The 24270-nt window shown below is 40.8% G+C and overlaps 1 protein-coding gene across 3 annotated transcripts in view; it reads right to left on the reverse strand.

Annotated features, from left to right (window-relative positions):
* The window catches only part of COL12A1 (collagen type XII alpha 1 chain), a 155363-nt gene that overhangs the window by 86045 nt on the left and 45048 nt on the right, over positions 1 to 24270 (reverse strand). Inside the window, exons 14-17 of one of the 3 annotated variants that reach the window (XM_054995923.1) lie at positions 11262 to 11531; positions 8691 to 8957; positions 5263 to 5455; positions 3513 to 3634 (exon numbers count right to left, since the gene is read on the reverse strand). The exons of the other annotated variants lie outside the window; for them this stretch is intronic. Of the exons in view, the coding sequence (XP_054851898.1) occupies positions 3513 to 3634; positions 5263 to 5455; positions 8691 to 8957; positions 11262 to 11531 (852 nt within the window). The remainder of the gene's footprint in view (positions 1 to 3512; positions 3635 to 5262; positions 5456 to 8690; positions 8958 to 11261; positions 11532 to 24270) is intronic. 3 annotated transcript variants of the gene reach the window in all.

Genomic DNA, 24270 nt, shown 5'->3' on the forward strand with positions numbered 1-24270 from the left:
TTGGAAACTTAAACATGAAAATATTTAAGCACTAAAAAACTGATGGTGAGTGCTAGAATCATTAGAAATTAGCACAGTCTTAATGCATAAGATAAACAATGGTATTACATTTATACTGGAATACATAGATGGTGCAGAAGTTTGCACATTTAAAACTACAAGAGAAAGAGAACAACATAAATAAGATACACACACACAAAACACAAGAATCAGAAGTGACGAAAACAAACATTTACACAAAGTTTTAAATGCTTCAGAAAAAAAGCAAATCATTTTGGGAACCCTCCGATTACAAATTGCAGAATAAAAATAGGAATCATTTCACTTTCCACATGCTGGAAGTAACATAGCATTTATACAATGCAGAAAGAGGTATGTTTTAAATGATCCTTTCATTGGCCATTTCAATGAAAAAAAATGTACTCCTCCTCTTTTCTCTGGAGATCATGTTACAGCTGCAAAATTTTCTGGCTTCATGCCATCATAGCTTCTGGTCTTTACATGGAAGAAATCCCATTGAGTAAAATCAGGCATATCCATCACAGTTGACATATAGATCCAGTATTGTAGATTCCTGAATAGAACTATTCCAGGGACCTGAGGATTTAAAAGCATGAGCCTCTTCTGCATAGAAAATACAAATCTAATCTTCAATCATCACAATTATAAATTATGAAGTAAGGTTAATGCAGTAATAATGGCCAGAAACCAGGCATCTCCATATATGAGAAGGAAATGTTTCTAAGTACACACGTGGTTCATCAATTCCACTCTCTCCAGTTGTATCCTATGCCATATCACATGCCACAACAGCAACTTTTACAGTCTACAAGGGGCAGTGCAGGAGGCAAAAAAACTTTGATCTGTAGGTAAAACACTGAACATAATCTTCAGATCCAGGGGTGCTTCTATCTGGTCAAAAATGACTGCCCACATAGCTCTTGTTGCTGTAATGGAGCATCCACATGGAAGTTTCCTCAGCTTTTTCCTTGCCTCAGTCCTCTGCATTTGTCTGTCATTGGAGGGCTTTATTATTATTTTTTTTAAAAAAAAAAACAGTGCTAGCTATATTGCCATAACAATCTATTGTAACAGTGTGCTAATTCCCAGATTTTATTATTTTTTTAAAGCTGCCTTTTAGGCTGCAGAGTTATAAAGTAAAATGTACTGACAGAATTTTTCATTTTATAACTCTGCAACAACAACAAAAAATTAGAGACCTAGGCCGTTTCCACATGCTGTTAAAGCTACTTACTGAATGCTTCCTTTTTCCCCCACAGATTCCAGATGCCTCCGATTTCAAAGTGGAAGCAGGCAGTTTCACTTTTGTTTGTTCAGCGTCTTTTGTGAGAACGGGATTTCCCACTCTTTCCTGTGCCAGGTAAAGGACGCTGAACAAACGAAAGCCAAACTGCCGGCTTCCGCTTTGAAATCGGAGGCGTCTGGAATTTGTGGGAGGAAAGCCAGCATTCAGTGAGTAGCCCGTCGCTTTAACAGCATGTGGAAACGGCCCTACTTTAAACAAAATGAAAACTAGGAAGTTGCAGTAGATGATTATAATATTATAGCAATCTAGCTATTTATTTTTAATGGCCACCACAGGGACCAGAGTGAGGAAGATGATGCCAATATGTGAGACCTGAAAAACTGGACATTCAAAGGAGCTTAGACTGCAACCTTTCTCCAAAGCTCATAAATGAGGTATGGGAAAGATCACAGAAAACGGGAGAAAACATGAAAACAGGATGAACAGAGAATGATGTTGTGTGGATGCTCTTGAAAATAGGGCTATAGTAAAGAAGCCAAGGCAGAGCAAAACATCCATGTGGAAACAGTCTTGATCTCAATGAAAAAGGTTTCGAGTATGGCATAGTGAATGTCATCAACTCTTTTAAACTTTTTTTTAAAAAATATAGTTTGTTTCCCCACCAGAAAACCCTGGCAGATAGACTACATGTCTTTAAAAGCACAAAATACACTGATATATGCTAGCATATACACGTTTTATTAGCACAGTTTCCCCATAAACATTGTGATTTTATTTCATTTATTTAACAAAGTAGGACACTGGACATGACTGGAGGAATAATAGAAACTTAAACCAAGTTAAGCATCTTTTAAGCTCCAGTTGTGCATTGAAGCAAAGTTGTGCATTGAAGCAAAGTTACATCTTTCTCAGTCAGTTGTAGCCCAGTCCATTGAAGGAGGAGTAACTCTACTTAGGATGGCCCTAAGCACAGGGAATTAATAGTGCTTAACTTTAGCCAAATTGTGCCAGTAATAAATCTCTCTGGTGGCATCAGTTTCTTCAAACAGGAACTAAATACAGTTTTCCATATCACTTACAGCATGCTGTCTAATAATTTCGATCTTGGATATAGATATAGATATATATTCAAATCAGTACTCACCACCTAACAGTGCTTCTATCTAGTGCCAGAGAATTCCTTTAGGCAGCTTAAATATAGATGGAGTCTTGAAATCAAAGAACCACCCAACTAGTTCTCTTCATCCACAGGAACTTCAGGCTTGTGTTATGCCACATAGCAAGCCACTTAATTCAGACAGTCGAATGCAGAACAGTGCAAGAAATAAACTGCCTGCACAGTAAAGCTTTCTTACCTCACTTTTCCCACTGCAATGCCCTCAGTGCCCCACCTTCAAAAGCCACTATTAAGGACTGGGACTGGAGACGGGCACTGCAGCTGGAGGAGGACTGGCAGAAGGGGGATACCTAATTGCACTTATGGAAGAAGCTGTTTGTATATAAGGCAGGAGATGCTCAAAAGCACTTGTGATATGGCATAATTTTTTTTAAAAAAATCAGCAAAGTACTTAGGCATACCTAAGTAGCACTTTGAATCCTGACTAGACTGTTTTTTCTACTCATTCTTGGGTCTAGCATGGACAGGTATGTGGTAAACGAGTTGCAACTGCACCAAGATTTAGATTTCCACTATCATTTCCCTTTTTTAAAAAAGGAGATCTATTTCAAAAGTGTAAAAACTGATTTAATCCCTCCCTTATCAAAAGATGCCTTCAGCATTTCCTCACATCTGTAGAAAAACACAGTGGTGGAGTAATAATATTGGTTCTTTAGTGACTCCATACAATGGAGCGTTGGAATAAAAAGTTCTCAGAATACAATAACTCAGAATGTTAATATCAACATGTGTTAGTCAAATTAGAAGCAACCCATGGGTCTGAGTGGCTTGCAAACAGTGTTAAATTGGTCAATAATTAATTATGGAAAAGATATACTGGACATTGGCCAATAATTAATTATGGGAAAAGTCTACTGGAAAAAAAGAAGTGGGAAATTTCAACACCAAGGGATGATCTTCATAAAAAGTATCCTTTTATTGAATAATACTTCTTGACAGCCACTATCTGGTAATTGTGCTGAAATAGTTCATTTTACCTACTGTGTACACATACTATAAAATATAATATGTCTAGTTAACAAATAGGCTTAAAGAGTTATTAACCTCCCTCATAAAAATGTTATTTACCTGAAGATAAATATGGAACTACTGTAGAATCCGAAAGGGTAGTCATTTCTTGTCCAATCAATGGCTTACTTTCACCTCCTTCAAACACTCCAAAAACATTTACTTTATAGGTAGTGCCTGCCCTGCATGATTGAAAGGCATATATAAACCCAATTAGGCTAAAAGAGATTATTCACTTTGTAAAATACTTTACGAGCTTTCTAGAAGCACCTACGGTTGTTAGTAAGTCAGTAAGTTGGTGCCACCTTTCCAGGAATTCACTTGAGGCAGCTTACAACATAAGAATACTAAAAACAAAATATTAAAAGATATTAATTAAAATCCAGTATAAAAACCCAGCCCAGCATAAAATAAAGACCACTGACAGCCTAAAATAACAGTTTCCGAATTAAAATCGTGTTTTTTAAAAAATCAACCCCTTAATAAAAAATGTGGGTGGACAGAAATATTTTCATCTGGCACCTAAAAAGAGGCAACATAGGCACCAGCAAGCCTTAAGCAAGATGGCACTACTGAAAAAGCCCTGTCTCTGGTTGTCTCCCATCTCACATCTGAAGGTAGGGGGCACAAAGAGCAGGGTTGGTGAGGCAGATCTTAACTGGCAGGCTGAACAATATGCAAGGAGGCGATCCTTCAAGTACCCTAGCCCCAAGACATTAAGACTTTAAAAGATAAGAACCAGGACTCTGAACTGTGCCTGGAATTAAATGGGCAATCGGTGCAGATCTTTCAGCAATAGGGTGATACGATCCCTATGTCCCATCCTTGACGACAGCTGGCAGCTGCATTTTGGGTTAACTGAAATTTCTGGACCATTGTCAAAGGCAGCCCAACATAAAGTGCATTGTGACAATCTCATCTGGATGTAATCAGAACATGGATCACCACTATCCAGGGTTGCCAGGTCTCCAGCATGAGACCTCCCACTGGCAACCCTCTCTTTATTTTTGTTACTTTTATTTTATTAAATTTATGTTCCTCTTTCCCCACAAGCGGGTTCAGAGTGGATCACAAAATGCAATAAATACAGTAAAAATAGTAGCATAAATTAAAACTTCAGTCAATAAAATCCATATATCTGTCCTTCACCTCTCTGAGCAGCGGCAGGGGAAAAACAAACAAAAAAACCTGCCATTGGGCTGGTGGCATGATGTTACTTCTAAGCAAAATCTGGAAGTGACAACAATCCTCTCTCAGAATTGCTAGAAACAGATAGCAGGCACTACGTGCCACGGAGTCTCCAACTGTAGGCCAGGAAGGATCCAGCAGTACCACCAAGATCTGAAGTTGTTCCTTCAGGGAGGATACAACTCCCTCCAGGACAGCTTTGACATTGACTAGCAGCATCTCAGTCTTGTCTGGATTGAACTTCAGTGTACTGGCCCTCATTCATTCCATTAAGCTCTCCAAGCACCTGTTGAGGACTTCCAGGAACCACCTGGCTCAGTTGTTAAGCAGGAGTAGAGCTGGGTGTCATTCGCATATTGGTGGCACCTTACTACAAATCCCTGTATGATCACGCTGAATGGCTTCATGTAGATGTTAAACAGCATGGGGGACAAGATGGATCCCATAGGGCCCCATTTGTAACCGGACTTTTTACATTTATTTCCCAAGGCGGCTACCAGTGTGGATGTAAAACAATAAAAATAGACTACAGTTGGCATGGTTGATCTGTTTGGAAAGGAAGCTCCGTGGGACATGCACTTTGGTTTTTCTGGATTATTCCCAAATAAAAGTTCATCAATACCTGAGCTCTTCCAGTACAACTGTGTTGTCATATGGCCCAACTATTAGCTCTCCAAGGCGTCTGTCTTCTCCAGTAGGGTGGAAAGTTACTTTGTATCCCTTCACTTCTCCAGGGGCTGGCTCCCAAGTTACTCGAAAGCTTGACATTGTAGAATCAGAAGTCTTCAGATTTCTTGGAGGCTTAAAAGGGGAAGCTGCAACAGCCAAACAATACACCAAAAATCAGTTTATTCAATATAAACTGAAAAATCTTGTTTCATGTTTAATTCTTTAAAACTTTATTATTACTAAAATGCCCATCATCATCATGATAAGAGGTATATATGGGGAAGAAAGATATTGCAAGGACTTAGATATTGCCCTGAGGAGTATGCTACATCTATGCAGAAATGCATGCTACCTCTGTGCCCCTCTTGGGATCCATGTCATAAGAGATGGCCGCAATGTCATGCCTGGTAGAGCAGATTTTGCTCTAATAGCAACATTGTGTCCAATAGCAGAATTTAATAGGACTATACCTATTCTTTTCCCTAAAGAACTCCAGCCATAAACAGGCAATAATGGAGAGGTGGAAGATTAAAAGGTGCAGGCTGTTTCAGACAAAGATGGAGAATTAACATTAAAGTTGAGAGCCTCAGCCTTCCTAGAGAACACACGTACTCTATTATCCAGATTTTTAAAGAACTTCAGTACATCGCCACTAAGGGGATAAAAAGGAACAAATAAGTGCTCGCTTCGGCAGCACATATACTAAAAGGAACAAATAACTGCTCTCTTAAGCATCTAGAATCCATACTATTTAGAACATCTTAGGGCTAGTTAATACATCTGGGAACCAAGTAGCAGCCAATGTAGATTGCAGAGCACTGGAATAATATGCTACTGGTTTAGTAAGCAACATACCCCCCCCCCCGAGCCAACTTTTGTTTCTGGTTTGAATATAGTCCAGTTTGTTGTTTTTAACTAAATCTTGACGAACAAAAGCCAAGGATTATTATGGAGAAAGAAAGAGGAACAGACGCTGTTCACTCCCCAAACAGAAGGTGTTTTCTAGATGCCAAGTCTATATTTAGCAGTTTATGTTTTGGATGCCCAGAGAAGAGGATAATGTAAACCATTTCACAGACAGCTAATAATGAAATAAATTTTTTAACATGTTATCAAGCCATTATTCCTGCAACAGAATTTCTGAAATCAAGCATATCTGCTAAAGCTGGTCCTGCTGTGAAGAAGGGTGAACACACTACATCTACTGCAAACTGAGGCACAATTTAAGAGACATCTGAAATAATAAACAAGAAATATATTTAGAGAAGCATATGCAGGCAATCAACTATACAAAAGAGATGTCAGATACTTTTGATGAAGAATCTTTTGATGGAGCACCAGAAATCCTAGAAAGGGAAGTAAAAGCTGCACTCAAAGCAATTGGGAGAAACAAAGCACCTGAAGTAGATGGAATATCAATAGAGCTATTTCAAGCTACAGAAATGGAGTCCATCAGAATCTTAACAAGAATCTGTCAACAAATATGGAAAACAAAACAATGGCCCACAGACTGGAAATGCTCAGTCTACATTCCAATTCCAAAAAAAGGGGATGCCAAAGAGTGCAGTAACTATTGGACTATCGCATTAATTTCCCATACAAGCAAAGTGATGCTCAAAATTCTACAGCAAAGACTCTTACCATTTATGAAACAAGAAATGCCAGATGTTCAAGCTGGATTCAGAAAAGGAAAGGGCACCAGAGATCATATTGCAAATTTACGATGGCTAATGGAACAAACCAGGGAATTTCAGAAGAAAATCACCCTGTGTTTTGTAGATTACAGCAAAGCTTTTGACTGTGTGGATCATGAAAAGCTATGGAGAGTGTTGAAAGAAATGGGGGTGCTACAACATCTGCTTGTTTTGATGCACAACTTGTACTCTGGACAAGAGGCGACTGTGAGGACAGAATAAGGGGAAACAGAATGGGTTCCAATTGGCAAGGATGTCAGACAAGGATGCATACTATCTTCCTACCTGTTCAATCTCTATGCAGAGTGTATCAGAAAGAAAGATGGATTAGATTTAGGAGAAAGGAGGTGGAGTGAAAATTGGTGGAAGGAACATTAACAATTTGAGATATGCAGATGACACCATGTTATTGGGAGAAAATAGTGAAGACTTGAAATGGCTGCTGATGAAGGTTAAAGGAGAAAGCGCCAAAACAGGATTACAGCTGAATATCAAGACAAAAGTAACAATAACTGAGAAATTACACAATTTTAAAGCTGATAATGAGGACATTGAAATTGTTCAAGATTTCCTATTCCTTGCCTCTGTCATCAACCAAAAGGGAGATTGCAATGAAGAAATCAGAAGAAAATTAAGACTTGGAAGAGCAGCTGTGAAGGAGCTAGAGAAGATCCTTAAAGATAAAGCTGTCTCTCTTGGAACCAAGATCAAGATAATCCAAACTATGGTATTCTCCATTACTATGTATAGATGTGAAAGTTGGACAGTGAAGAAAGGTGACAGGAAGAAAATTGATTCATTTGAAATGTGGTGCTGGAGGAGAGTTTTGCGGATACCATGGCTAGCCAAAAAGACAAATAAGTGGATACTAGATCAAATCAAACCTGAATTCTCCCTAGAAGCTAAAATGACAAAACTGAGGTTATCCTACTTCGGTCACATCATGAGAAGACAAGATTCTCTTGAAAAGTCAATAAAAGGAAAAGTGGAAAGCAGTAGGAAAAGAGGAAGACCTAAAACTAGACGGCTTGACTCAATAGAAGAAGCAACATCTTCCAGTTTGCAGGATCTGATCAAGTCTGTTAATGATAGGATATTTTGGAGGTCTTTCCTTCATAGGGTCGCCATAGGTTGGAGGCAACTTGATAGCACATAACACACATAAGCAACCTAGTTAACTCTCAGATAGACCAAATATGTGCCGGCCCCAGGGAGGGTCGTCTTGCCTGGCACCATCCTGGTGGAACTCTTTGTCTATAGAAAAATGGGCCTGGCAGGATCTATTATCTTTCCACCAGGCCTGTTAAGATGGAGATGTTCTGCCAGGCATATGGTAGTTGAGGCAAGTGTCCCCCCTAAACAGTCTCCTGCCAGAGAGGGACATGCCCCACCCTGGTCTGCTGAACCTCAAGCCATCCCATCCCATCTGTTTTTGGTTGCTGAGGGATTGTGCAATAGGAATGCCGATATGTTTTATTAACTGAAATTGTTTCTAATTACTCTGTTATCTTGTTTTATATTTTGATGTGATCTGCTCTGCACCTGTTTTACATGGACAGCGGAATACAAGTGAAAGAAAGAAAAAGAAAGAAAGAAAGAAAGAAAGAAAGAAAGAAAGAAAGAAAGAAAGAAAGAAAGAAAGAAATTCAGCAGTCCCTACAGTCTTCCATTGTAGATAAATACATACCTGTTGTTCCTTCCCCTTGCCTGTGGTTTCCTTCACCAGTTTTGTACATTGGGATGACAGTGATGTCATAAGTTGTCAGAGGCTGGAGACGTTTCAGTGTTGTAGTAGTGGAAGTAGGTGGTACTTTTGTGAAGTGCTGTCTTCCTCCCCGCCTGGGACGGTAAACAACACGATAGCTGACCACTTTTCCAGGTGCCGGTTGCCAAGTAACTCTCATTGTGGTCTCTGTTTCTTGATCCACTCTCACAGCTCTAGAGCTTGGTGAAACTTAGGTGTAAAATAAAGGGAGAAACTAATTGGGCCATTTTTTCCCAAAGTTTAATTTATCGTGCCAAATATGCACAAAATGGAACACAAACATGTTAATTTTGCAGCATAGAAAAGAGATGACAATTTCTTTCTTCAGATAAAATGTTTAGAATGCTTGATATTTTTGATGGGAAAGTACCCCTAAGTTTTGTTTAAACCTCAAATGTTCTTCCCAAGATTTACTGAAGATAAATCCATCCCATGTGAATTTTTGGTAAATGTCTTTTCAAAAGCAGTATTTTCCCTATATTTGGAGATAGTTTCTGAAATGCTTTAAAAGTCCAAATGTTCTTCTGTATTTGTCTTTGGTTCTGGAAAGACTCTTGATCTTTCTACACATCAAAATAACAGTCTTCACTCAAACATACTTCAGTTCACCAAAACACAGGGCAATAACAACTCTCAACATTTTTGAATAAGCAATTTCAGGTTCACACAGAGTTTTCTGTTTCTCTAGATCTTTGAAATCTCTTCTTTTATCCCACACAGAGCTCTACTTCCTGCCTTTTTCAAAACAATAAAAGAAGCCATAACAAGTGGCTATGTTAATTACCCAGCAATGCTAGGCTAGTCAACCTCTTCGGCTGAACCAACAAACATCAAAGCCTCAAAGTTAACCTGGAACAAATCTGAACTTTCCAAATAAACCCTTGGCTTCTGGCAAGCCATGAATAGAAGCAACAGAATCAGAATTTCTGCTACCAGAAATGTAAGAATGATCCAAGGAATCAAGGGGAAAGCCCTGCCTACCAATACCCTTACCCACACCAAAGTCTGACCATAACTGATATAAAGATTCCAGCTCACTTCAAACTTAATATTTATTTATTTATTTATTTCAACTTATACCCTGCCCTTCCCACAAGCGGGCTCAGGGCAGCTTCCAACAAATATACTATTCAAATACAATAAAAACCTTATTAACGCATTAACACATTAAAATTCAGGTGCCATCAGACAGATCGGCTACTGCAAAATCATCATATGCCCCGGCACCACATGATGTAACTCAAAGGCGGCTGCAAAAAGAGGGTGTGGCGATCAGGAGGGGGACAAAATAGCTGGCCCCTAGTCAAAAGCCCAGTGGAACATCTACGTCTTGCAGGCCCTGCGGAACTGTAAAAGGTCCTGCAGGGCCCGGATCTCCATTAGGAGAGTGTTCCACCAGGCCAAGACCAGGGCAGAAAAAGCCCTGGCCCTAGTTGAAGCCAGCTGAATGTCCCTCGGGCCGGGGACCACCAGAAGCTGTTTATCTGCAGAGCGCAAGGACCTGCGGGGGATATAATGGGAGAGGCAGTCCCACCTCTCCCATTACAAAATCTAAGGAAACTCCACTGTGATCGTGCCTTTTCTGACAAGGCTCAGCTAATAGCATGACTTGTTTCAGATTCATTTAAAGCAGTCATCAGTTCATTGGTTCAATTATCTTCCACCATTTTTTCTTCTCTGAGGGCTGTCATACAGCATTTCCATGTGAAGTAAACACATTTCCCACAAACCAAACCATACTTCACTGCTTCTCTGAAGGCTGAACTGTGCAGCAGCATAGCATACTTGATACTCTGTTTGTAAAGTTTGAAGGGTGTCCATTTATCTTAGGTTTTCAAATCTGGGTTGAGAAATTCCTGGAGATGTGTAGTGAAGTCTCAGGGGAAGGGTTTGAGGAGGCAAGGGACCTTAGTGGGAAATAAAGCCATACAGTCTAAAGCAGCCATTTTCTACAGAGGAACTGGCCTCTGTAGTCAGGGATCAGTTCTAATTCTGCCCACCTGAAGGTTGGCAACGTTATTTCTTCTTCAACTGCTACAAACAACTTGGCTTACCCTACTCATGGAAATATTCAGCAGGGCCTGACTAAGGAGCTACCTCCAGTTCCAGGGAGGAATTTTTAATATCAATGCGAGTACAAATCAGAGGCAACATATCAAGTTAAAATATCAAATCGTGGCTGAATCCACACTTACTGGCATAGTGCTAAACAGTTGGAATGATAGTGTCTTCCTGGTGCTTTTTCTGACATCATCGTGCCATGAGAGCGGCATCGTGGTACGATGACATCATAAAATGCGCCAGGAAGACGCTATCATTCTGACTGTTTAGCACTATGCTGGTAAGTGTGGATTTGGCCAACATCTCATTCTAAAATGAACAACTTTCTTCGCCTTAATTTTGGGTGGGGATGCAATTTTTGGATCACAAGACTGCAGTACCTCGCTGATTTAGGGTAAGGAAAGGCAAGACCAAAGGTAGTCATCTACTTACCTTCAGTTGTTGCTTCTCCTTCTAGAGGAGCTCCTTCTCCACTTCTATATGAAGCCAGGACTGAAATCTTATACTTAGTCTCTGGCTGTAGGTTTTCCAGCACAGTATTTATGACTTTTCCAGGAACTGTTTTCTCTCCAGACTCATCACCATAAAGTGATTTCCATACGATTCTGTAATGATGAACTGCTCCTGGCGCTGCCGTCCATGATACTCCAATGGTAGTATCAGTTATGTCCCTAGTGACTAAGTCACGAGGAGAGCCGCGTTCTGCAAGAAAAGAAGAAATACAAGAAGTGCTGTGTATTAAAATGCAAGAATGAATACTGAATTAAACTAGAACAGGAACAAAAATTAAAAGACCATGAAATAAAATCAAAACATTTAACAATAAAGCTAGTACCTATACATTACTTTGACTATTTTGGAAGACAAATATTAGATATCTAAATTCAAAAGAGTACTTCTATATATGCTGCATTTACATATATAATGCAGTTTACTATGCCACAGTCCATTTAAAATAATTTCTTGACTTTGCAACGGATCTGATATGTAAAAAAAAAAAGGAATGTTACACTTTAGTGACTATCATCACAGATACTCAACACCTTCAGTAAACTATAGTTCTGAACTCTACACCGAAAAACTACTAGTGGTTGCTGCAAATTCTAGGGCCCTCTGAGTCACAAATAAATTGTGAAATTATTTCTGTACTCTGAAGCTCAATTTCCATTTTTAAAAAGGACGCCTGATTCAATTCATAATCTTACTTTAATCATGTGGTAACAACAGTGAATACTGAATAGCCTGAGTATACAAACCTGCTATGAATTATGTAGGAAGTCTAGAATAAATTACATAAAGCCTGGAGATAAAGGGCTATCTATATCTTACAGCTAATGATGGCATGTTGTTTCAATACAAAGCACCTCTGCTGTTGGGATGCACTTTGAATTAGCAAAATATATCACTTTCAGCTGGGCAGACTGTAGAGTTGCCAACCTCCAAGGCTGGAGTTCTTCCAGAACTACAACTGATCTTCAGACTACAGAGATTAGTTCCCCTGAACAAAATGGAAGCTTTGGAGGTGGACTCTATGGTATCACAACCCTGATGAGTGGTAACATACAACCCAATCTTTTGTAAATTGACAGAGCTATTTGCCTAAGTACTTTAGAACCAAAATCTGTCACTGTAACAGATATGGTACACTTGGTATTGGGATGTATTTTATGATATAGCTGCATTTGTTATATCCTCACAAAGGGTATACAACTGTACAGTAATAAGATCTTGAAGAAAGCAGAAAGATTCTGCCTGATTTGTACCAGGAAAATCCTACTAAATTCATTGAATTAAATGAGGTTTTTTAGGCTTGAACCTAAACCTCAGGAGAATAGTTTTTCTGGAAGAGTGAAAGAGACTAGACTTTAAAAGTAACAAATCATTTTTTTCCATTCTTTTGTAAAACTTTTGCTCTCAAAATGTAGGTTTTTTTCATTCAAATAAAGAATATGAATGCAATCCAAGTGGAAAAAATATGGAAAAACCAACTTGATAGAATGTACAGATGTCTCATAATAAAAGGCCTTTCTTTCCACATTTTAATGTAATATAAACACACAAACCACTTTACACATTGGCTACTTTAATTTAAGCATCTGCCATATCATGACTTCAGTAATAAACTATTTGCATACTGTATACGTTCAACAATTAACACTAGGAGACTACAGCTAATCATATGTATCAGAAACTGCAAGAATAATAGTACATTTGAAACAATTATTGACTAAACTAGACTATAGCTGGATAGCATAAGAAAGTAATTTATTTCCAATTGAGTGTAATCTATTTAAATTACTAAAAATGTGGATTGTGGGGACCAAAACTCCTCTAGTATTAACTATACTGTGTTTTTGTTGAATGAAACAGTACTTTAGGTTTCCAAGCAAGCCGCAAAGACTATGGAAAATGTTGGCCTCAAAACAGCTGGGAACTGCTGACGAGACACCTTTCCTACCAAGATGGAAAACAGGATTTTCATAGGGGCTGCACTGCATCTAAGAAAATGAATTATGAATAATATGTTGAATGAAACTCTACAGACCAACCAACCGAGCTTCTAAGAATACATGCTCAAGAGACACAAGTTCTGAATTGTATCTACTCTCTAGCCTTTTTTTCTCACAAAATATACAGTCCAAGAGTCTATGAAGTAACAATTGTGTGTAACTACAATTCCCACATTCTTACAAGCCAAACATCCCCACCTTTACAAATATGAAACTGCCATTTATACTAAATCAGACTATTGGCCAGGGCCCACCACCTGCATTGTCTCTTCTGGAAGGCAGGGTTGCTACAGGACCTCAGGCAAAAGTTTCCTATCACCAGATGAGGGGATTGAACCAGAGGCCTTCTGAATGAAAAGCAGATGTTCTACTACTGACCCACAACCCCCCCCCCCCATTACCACTAGCGCTCCAAGGAAAAGTAAGATACACCACAGGACTGAAGCAAAAGTGGGCTGTATTTTGTTTCAGAATAATGCAGCCCCACTGCATTGACATGCACCAACCATTTTACAGTAATTTTGAAACAATTTCACTAGCTGGGCAATCCTAAACAGAACTGCACCCTTCGGAGCCCATTTACTTTGATAGCCTTAGAAGCAAGTAAATCTGCTCAGGATTGTACCTTAAGTTCTGTATGGACAGCTCATTAGATGATGTTCAGCTCTAAGGTCCCTACTTTCATAGGTAATGTTAACAAATTCAAGGAACACACAGCCTTTTCAGTTGTGGTTACCATTCTTCGGAAGCTACTGTTTAGTATGATTGACCATCATGCCCCCTTATAGTTTTTAGTAAGAATGGCTAAAAAAAAGGCTAAAGAAGTTTTCTATACCAAATGACTTTCAAGGCTTACATGCTAGCTTTCATTTCTTACGGTGTTAGTGCAGCTGCTTTGACACTTCTGGCAAATGTTAAATTTTGTTGCAGTTGTTCCAACTTTGGTTTTATTTATTGCTACTATAAGCCATCAAGAGAGCCTATTTTGGACAGAAGGCCAAGATAATTTTTTTAAAAAGACAGATATAGAAATAATGGAATTTATTGATAGAACCAACATTAGGAACTCTGTCCAAGACATATTATTGGCATTAAGTGAAGGTGTCATATCACTCCAGGAGAAAGCAAGACTCCATCATGCATGGGATATCATTATATTTCACCTCTGTCACAGCATACTAACATTCAAAAATCCCACATAGGGCATTTTAAAAACACCTAACTTCGTCTTATTTGGATCTTTCCAAAATTCCATTTCCAGCTCTAGTTTTCACCATACTGAGCCACACACAGTAATTACAACTAAGTATTTTTCTTATACTTGCTGGCTCTTGTTATTTTCTTGCTACTACAGAAACTGTTAACTGCTACTAAAAGTACAAGGCTGTGAACAAATTTAGTTTGAATTGTTCACTAGAACTAAATCACTGTAAGAGAACACTAAAGCACAAGAGAGTATTGCACTTTTAATTTCAGCAGATGTTCCATACGCCAGCATCTTTTTCAAGTAATTTCTAAAAACTCTTAAGAAAACAGATTTTCAAGAATTGTACAAACAAACCACAGCAAATTTGCCTGTTAGACTCATTAGCTTACTATATCTGTAATAAATAATATATCTTGTGCCAGCACACAGTTTACTGTATTGAAATAGGCTAATCAAAGCCAAATAAACCAGAAATGAAAACTCAAAATGTAGTTTTCCCCTGATCTAAACAGAACAGCCACTGACTAATTACATAAGCTTACATATTGCCAATTTTTATGTATCCAGCCCATCATCATTTGCAAAATGTTTCTTCTTGGGGTGTTTGAACTTGGTTTAAAGTTACTTTCCAGGAAAGCAAATTGAGTATGAAGGCAGTATCTGAGGAAGGCTCAGAAACCACAGGAACTTGAGATGGAGTTCCAACAGACCAACCAATAATGCTTCTGCTGCTCCTTCCACAGCCACAGTCTGTTCCCCCAGAGCATAACTTTTTGATGTCTACTTAGCTCTGTCTTCCTCTCTTTATTTAAATAGCCATACTGTTATCTAATGGGAAGCTCTCCTTGCGAGATGGGGGAATTAGCCTGCAAGGAGGGCAGTAACTTAGGTATATGAGGATTGTCCCAGCTAGAGAACTCTGGCCCCTTTCGCACTTATGGTTTAAAGTGCCATTTCTAAGCAGTTGCAGCTATCACAATGGCTTCGGCTTGGAAACCGCTCTTTTCACACTGCCCCTGGCAGTTTTGATTTGGCATCTTATCATTCCTTTCAGACCTGCTTGGAAGCCTCAGTTCGGTTTTGGGCTTTCAGTGGCTTTGCAGTGCATGTCACCAGTTTTTTTTTTCTTTTTTTAACTTTAAGCATGTGTAGTAACGTTGTGACATTATTATATCGTCTATCCGACAAGATCCCACCCACTCCCCTTGCCAGGACTGAAAGTATACTGCCCAAAATGCAACCACTTCAGCGTTGCTTCTTCTCCACACAGTTTTAAAAAAGGGTTAAATGGTTCAATGGTTGGATGTTTTTGCCTTTAATCCTCCTCCTTGAAGACAGGAATGGGATATATAGGTATATACATATATAGTGAATGAACCTTAGGGGGAACCTACCAACCTGTTGCCCACTCAATGAAAAGGGGGGGGAGTGCCCCGCTTACCACTGCACTAGGGACCTGCTGTCCATCTAATATGCCCAGGGAAAAGGGGTGGAGCTAATGCTAGTGACACCTGCTGAGGGAAAGGGCCAAGTCCCTGCACAGGGCCGTGGCAATGCCCAACAGCTGAGCAATGGAAGCAGGCTGGAGCCACGGCCCTGGTATCACAGCCTGGCCACCGCACACCTGTGAGACTCCTCACTCCCGCCCACTCATCCACCACCCCACCGAGCACCATCTTCCCACAACACAGCCTGCAACCCTAGTGCTCTGTGGACGGGGCCGGCAGCAGGGAAGCTCAGCCACAACCACCAGGAAACCCTGATGCTGCCGGTCTCTTGGGGTGGATCAGCTGCTCAGCCCGCTCCTCCAACAGCTGAGCAACGGAGGCAGGCTGGAGCCATGGCCCCGGTATCACAGCCTGGCTGCCATGCTCTCGTGCAAGATGCCTCACTTCTACCCGCTCAGCCACCAAGCACTGATCAGTTGTTGTTAAATGGTTCAACTGTATATTGAAATTTAACATTGCAGTGTGGCAACGTTACTGTTCTTTAGAAAAACAAAAATGATGGAAAAGGCAGTGGAGGAGCTGTGGAGGGTGGGTGTGGTTAGATCTGCACAGACCAATCAGCTCCCAAGGAAAAGGAGAAGGTGGGGAAGGAAGCAAAAGTGTTCAGATTGGCATTAATCAGGCCAGCTGTGAGTGGAAAGCAGTAGTTGGATAGAACTTAACGTATTGTGTGATATTTACCATCCAGAAGAGGGCATCTGGGAGAGAGACAGCATTAAGTGACCTGTGCATCAAGGTGGAAGGACTTGAACAGAGGCGCAAGGGTGGATGCTGGATCCAAGAACATGCACACAGCTATGGTAGAGGGGTAGTCCAATTATACTGTGGATCCTACCCAGGGGCAAGATTGCATCTTCTGCCCCAAAACCAGTCGTAATGGTTATTCCCAGGGTGAGACAAAGGATTGAGAAGTTGTCTCCGGGGTGAGGCCAAGAGCTGGTGAGCTGTCTCCAAAGTGAGACAATAAATCAGCAAGCTGTCTCTGGGGTATGACAATGAATAAGGAAGGTTTAATTAGGTCTTCCTTAGAGGAACTAAAGTTATCAGTAATGACTGAAGATCCACAAAGTGGATATATGAGGCTGTCAGCTCTCTGAATCATCTAATAGGAAAGTGGCTAAGGGGAGATCAATAGAGTATGTTGCATTGATTAATTCAGGAACTCTGGGAAGGCCCTATTGTATCAGGAACGGATCTTTAGCTCATCTACAGGAGTGGGAGGGAGTGAGCTGGCCTCACCTGTCATTCCCCATGCTTGCCTTGGTCCATCTCCCAGCCAGGAACAGGCTTTCATGTTTCTGCCTGCTTGAGCAGTAGTTTTAATGCTTCAGAGAAGGGGCTTATGACATAAGCCTTCTAATATTGTGGGGACAAGTCTGACCACTAACACTACCATTTTTTTTTAATGTTGAAGAGTACAGATGGGCACAAAACAAACTACGGAACAAAATTCTGTACGAAACGGCCGGTTTGTAGTCAAAGAACCACGCGTTCCGTGGGACTGCGTTTTTCCAAACCAAATGAACTTTTCTTACCATTTTGTTGCTGGTTCAGACACTTTTGGCACCAAATACTCCCTTGCCCAGGCAACGGTGGCAGTCTTTACCTCGCCCCCAATCTGAGGCCTCCAGGCTTGATTGGCAGCTGTCCCTGCCAACTAGAGAGCTCCCACTCTGGCCTATCCAGCCAGGAAAAGGGGAGGGAGGGTGAGAATCTCCAAGGCAATGGAGGAGATGGGCCTTCAGCAGCCATGGTAACACCAATCTCTTCCTTCCAAAACCATGTTAGGCAGCTTTTTCTGCCAACCAGAGTGCTCCTGTGTTGTTCAATCTCTTGGCTTTTTCGATAAATAGGGGAAGCTGTGTGATTCCTGGTTTCAGTTTCTCTAGAGTAGGAAAGGGAGGAGAGCTTGGTGGCTGGCTGTGGTGTTGGGATTGGAACTTGGATCTTTGGCCTGCACTTCTGGCTGCTAGAAAGGGGGCTGAAAGGCCTCTTTTCTCTTGCTTTCTTGTTTTTCTTACTGACCTGGGAGGTGTTTGGGAAAAGGGTGCTTTTTTCCTTTCTCCCAGCCCCAGCCATCCTAGTCTTAGCTTTTCACACACACCTCTGACTTTCCTGGGGGCACCAGCTTTGGGGCTCTGTAACTCGGAGATCCATATTGCAATCTTCATGAAACTTGGAGGGTGGCTGGAGGAGAGCCTACTAAAAACTCCCTGCAAGTTTGGGCTCTCTGAGCATGGAGAGGGGCCGTCCTGGGGCCCCCAAACCTCGAACCAGTTTGGAAATTGGGTGCGTTCATTAAGTTCGTCTTCCGCGTTCTGTGGAAATTAACAAACCATGAACCAAGCGGTTCGGTTTTTTTTCATTCCATGCCCATCTCTACTGCAGACACTCAGATACAGTCATTAGAACTGGGAAATTAAACAAACATAGGTCCATTTTTTTATAATGTAGCTTTTTCACATTCTTTCATAATAAATCTTTTTTAGCCACAAACCTAACAGTTCAAAGTAGACCCCTTGACATAACTACAGCAAAATAAGAAGGCATTACTTGCCTGTCACTGTTCACTTTTGTGAGCAATCTAGGGAGAAGGATACTGAAAAGTGAGAGGCAAGTAAGGTTGCTTACAGGCCTGGAGAAAAATGTTCTGTCCCTTTATTAAAGGGACATTTTTCTCCAGGCATAATGTGGGAGAAATGGGCAGCTGAAGCATTTCACAGTATGTGGATAAAAACGCCCCACAAGCTCTATTTATGGGGAAGGACTTTTTTCTCCAGGCAGTTGACAACCCTAGCCCAGGCAAATAGTCTCAAGAAGTTGGAAGGTAGAATTAGGCATTGTAACATTGGTTCCCAGTTCATGAGTATAGTGTAGCAGGGACTATAATGTAGCATAGCTCTAGGACTATACTCATTTATTATCAACTGCAACTTCTGTGGAGAGACACTATTGCTTTAAAGCCATGTGTACACTCACCCTCTCAGGAGTAACTGTTCGGGGGTGGGGTGGGGGACTTGCAACAGCTATTTTTAATATCCCAGGATGTCTTGGCCCAAGACATTTATTTTGCATGAGCAATGGCAGAACTAAGAAGGTGATTACTTTCTTTAGATCTTTTAAAAATAAAACAGCACCTAAACTCTTGAAAGAAGCCTGCAAATCTTCAACAAAAAGAGACCTGTTTATTCTACTTCTTACACCTTGTTTTCCCTCTCTCCTGAAACTGCCTCTGGTGTCCCATTTTTCTTCTTCTCTCTTAGGTAAGAAAGACTGAAGGTTTGTTTTTAAAGATACTACATATCTTTTTTAAAATCTGGACCAAGTGGTTTTGGAGATGTGGGAGGCAAGGTATCCTAAAAGAGACAAATTTGAATGGCAACTGGGTTTCACATCAGTGCTTCATTTCTAAAATGAGAAGCAATGAGCCTCCCAGGGCATCTGTTTGGAATACCAGGTGATTTATATTAATCCTGGGTTTATTACTCATTCCAAAGAACTATTTTATGGGGGGGGGGTCTTTTAGGGGAACAGCTACAAGGATATCACCAAAAACTCCTGGCACTTCAAAATTTATCACAGCAACTGCTGCCACTGACAAACGAACATAAGACCTGGAGGTTGATCAGAGATCTGCCTCTTAGACTAAACTAGACACGTGCTAGAAAGGTGAATGGGGCTTGACATGATTTGCCCACCCCAACCATAATATGATTCACTCACAGGGCCGGTGCACCCATAGAGGCCAGGTAGGCGGTGGCCTCAGGCGCGAGGGCACTGGAGAGGCGCCGGAGGGGGTGTTGGGGCAGAGGCATGTGCAGCAGAGCTGACATGGCTGGCCCGCAGCTGCTGCAGCCTGCCAGCCCCATGCTGCCACCGCTGCCACACGCCCCCAGCTGGGTGCAGCAGCCACGAGCCGCTGCTGGGGCGGCGTGCGGAGCGTGGAGCAGCTTCCACTCGCCACCCCAGCCATCCACTGGTGAATGCCCCCGGCTTGCACTGTGCGATGACATCATCGCGCAGTCCGTGGAGTGCGCGTGCTGTGCGCACGCGCGGGAGGGTTGCCACAGGCGCCAGAAACGCTGGCGCCGGCAGTGTTCACTCAAGGTGAGTATGGGAAAAGGGAAAAGAATGCCTATACTACATACATAACAGGAGCAGAGGGGCTCCATGACCTGATTTTTTAAATTGTATATTAGAGTGAGTTTTAACTGCATTATTTCATTGTCAACTGAGGTGTGGGAAATGCCTCCACTGTACAGATTTTTCAAATCCCCATATTCCAAAGGTGAAAGGTGAAATCATGAATGTTATTATTTTCCTATGGTTGGATCACACTGGATTTTTTTTCTAATGGACATCCCACACACATACGCACAAACACACTACTACTTCATTTGTCTCCAGTCTGTGCTGGTCCCTCATCAGTCTGCACTACTTGAGTACAGAAAGCAGCAATAATGGAACATTATTGGTTGATTTTCCTATGACACATCATTTCCACTCTTTTTAAGTCTCATTTCTTGCATGCTTCTGCTTCCAGGTGCAGCAACTGGTACAACATATATCCTAAGGACAGCTATAATTTAAATATAAATGCCACTGAATCTACAGCATCATTAAGGTTGTATTGTTTTGTTCTGTGGGAAAGCATTCATGGAAAATCCTCAAAGAACTGAAATAGCAGCCAATGGTTTAACCAATTACAGTAAATATAACACTGTACGAGGTGAAACCTGCGTCCTTAGATCATAATATTCCAGCAGTCATGTAATGTGTCATTCTTCTTTAGATGGCTGGTTTTCTTGGGTATTTGATCACTTCCTCTATGTTTTTTGGTTTTTCCTAAAAATATAGCTTTCTCACAGAATGGATAAGTGACATGATTGTTTCACAGCTGGCATAAGTCTCTTGAAAATGTCAGCATCAAAAAACTAAGACTGCACAATTTTAAATAATGCATGAGACAGCACTAAATCTCCAAGGGAGACACAGAGTCCTTGTTTTCTCTTTGTATAATATAAGCACTTCGCAACTCAAAACATGCGCGTAAAGTTCCTGTGTTGTGCTTAAAACATTTCATTGTAAGGAAATGTCACTTGCACTGGTATTGACTCAGCCTGTAGGAGGTCTTCCATCTCAAACATTTTTAGATTAGCTATGGAAACAGCAGAAAAGTCATATCTAGAGAGATGCCACACCATTTGCTTTGCTACTGAAAAATATCTCTTGACAATTTAAAGGCAAAGCTGGAGTAAATTTGCTGCAATTAAAACATGCTAGGCCTTCTGAAAAAGAATAAAAGCTCTTTGAGTAGTTTGGTTGTCATCATTTACCAAATCAGTCGTTAAGTGGGAAAGAATGGCTGTGGTCTTTAAACTAAAGCATGGTTCTTCTTCCTCTAGAAATAAGAGAAAAAAGGAGATCTCTTATCTACAGTGAGAGAAGCTGTATTGGATTCTTATAATTTAAAATTCTGTGGCGTTCCCTAGTTTTTTACAAAACAAGCCCATACATCAGATCTTCTCCTATAAACTAGCTTTCATCAAAGTCAACTTTTACCAGCAAAGAATATAGATCATTACATCTTTTCAGACAATGCCATATAGTAGGAACATACAACCATCGTTAAAAGAAATATACACTATCCTCCCAATAGGCCCAGGCATTATGTTTCATGAGCAGGGCAACATGCTTATTTACCAAGAATGTACCAAGAATGGACAAGATAGGTGTTCACCCGTTGCAAAGCATGGTGGATATACATTTCACCCCTATTCAAACAACATGGTGAGCAAACTTATTGGGGAGATCACAGGTAATATGTGCTCCCATCTTGAGTAGTTGGTAGTCTTCCCATATGCATCACTGTAATGTCTAAAAAGGGCTAGTGAAGCTACTGAAAAATAATTTGAGACTGCAAAATGATTCAATGAAATTGCAAAGCAGTTACTAAATGTTTTATTTGTTTCTATTGCTGAATTCCTCTGAACGCCATGAAGTGGTGGAAAGTGCTGTCAAGTCATAGCCAACATGACGACTAAGACAAGAGACTAAAAGGGGGGGGGGGGGGCGGCCTGCCATTGCCTGCCTCTGCATAGTTCCCTGGTCTTCCTTAGTGGTCTCCCATCCAATTACTAACCAAGGCTGACCCTGTTTAGCTGCTGAGATCTGATGAGGTCAGGCTAACTTGGACTATCCAGGTCAAGGCCTGAACTGAAATGCTAGTTGAGTTCCTCAGCTCTGAAGGCCCATATCCAGCAAATGCAGTGTCCTGAGACCAGCACTAGAAGATCCAACTTTGCAAGCAGAGGTCAGTTTTTATGTTTCAGTGAATGATAATGTGTAATACAGATAACACTTATACCTGAGCTAGAAGTTTTTCTTTCTTTCAAAATTATAAAAACAACTCCCCAAACCCTATATTCAATTCAGATCAATCTGTTTCACAGACAGCATACAGCATGTTCTTGTCATCTGAGATTATGCCTTGAGGCAAACAAGTAAGACCTTGCCAGATCTGCTCTTACCTCCTCTCCATGGGAAAAACAGATTAGAAAAACAGTAGCTCTCAGAAATAGTTGATTGTTAGCCATTTACTGGGTTTCCATGCATTACAATTGCTGCGTTTACCATTATGTCCTATTTCTAGTGTATGACCTCATGGGTTTGGCTCAGCTTGTATTAAAAAATATGAAATGAAAACCCAAGAAGGATGGGGGCATAAGAAGGAGATTGATAAGGTGAACTCTTTTTTTTAATTGACTGTGCAATACCATGTGATTGTTCTAGTATTACCAAAAACAAAAAAGCACTAACTGGCCTGATAAAAATCAAGAAGGCATCTATTAGATGGTATATAAAAATTAATTGCATTTTATTAACTGAACATTTTTTTTTTCAGATTCTGACAGACTGCAAAGTACCTGCTGCTTGCTGAGATTCTTATAAGGAGTGAAGAAGATGCAAGCAGCCATGCTGGTCCGAAGCCAAGTCCAAAACAAGAACAAAAAGCCATGTAAGGCCTTTTATTAGGACCAATATGACACAAAGTATGCAAGCTTTTGAGTTATTCAGAACTCTTTATCAGGCTGAATTTTACAATAATAAACAGAGGGGGAGAAAAAGCAGATGTTTCAGGTCATAATCTTGTCTTGCCAGCATCCTCTGTAAAATGCTGAGCAGATATAAAAACATGCTAGTGTCAGGTTGCACCACTGGCTTTCTGGAAGGAAGAAGTAAAACATGGAATCCTTCCATCAAGAATAGAAAACCATCAATAGTCCAAATGTTCCTCCAATTTTATTTTAATGATTATGAAAATAATTAAAGTACCATTGGTAGACAATAGGGATTCTATCAAAAAGGAGAATCCTGCAAGACTGAATCCTGACCCCTCCTGGATTAAATTGCCCTCTTAAATGTTAGCAATTTTTAACTTTATAATAGTTACTATCTTCCAGGATTTCAGCTTCTCTGATCTGGTTAATATAGATCAGAGAATCCCAGATTTATCCAGCCATTGTTCCCTATGGGGAAAACTATCTGGTGGCTACCAGGGTGGGGGGCATTTGTCAAGAAAACACCACCAAATTTGCAGGGAACCTACTCTTGACTGTCCTCTAAAAACCACCCAGGTTTTAGGAATATTTAACCCTAGGGTCCAATTCTATAAGCTCCTGAACAAGGTGCCCTCAGCCACTCTTCATTGTTTCCTATGGGAGAAACATTTCCAAGCAGGCTCTCAAGCAAAAGCACACAGGGCAAGACTGTCAGTGGCCAAAGGCACACTCCCAAATGCAATCTCAACCCAGAGAAAGCCCAACAGAACCAAACTGAGCCCACCCCCTCCCCCAAAACTCCAGCACCTCCCTGGACAAGATGCCTGGACATTTCCCATGGGAAAAACATTTCCAAGAGGCTCTTAGGCAAGAACACACAGAGGCAAGGCTGCCAGTGGTCAAATGCAAATGCAAGAGGAAGCCCAACATAACCAAAGTGAATCAAGGGGATCAACATCAAACCAGAGAATCATGTCAAAACAGAAAATTCCACCCAAACCAAACTGAAGCAAGGGACACTGTTGCAACTTATTCCAACTGAACCAGTGCCACTTACAGAAGCCAGGCAAACAAGGAGAGCTCCTGCACATATTGGCCACTCACTTTCCTCCTCCCTCTTCCCTCCTGGAAAAAACCCAGAAGCCCAGGAAGGAG

Source organism: Eublepharis macularius, chromosome 1 (genome assembly GCF_028583425.1).
Source record: "Eublepharis macularius isolate TG4126 chromosome 1, MPM_Emac_v1.0, whole genome shotgun sequence".
NCBI lineage: Eukaryota > Metazoa > Chordata > Lepidosauria > Squamata > Eublepharidae > Eublepharis > Eublepharis macularius.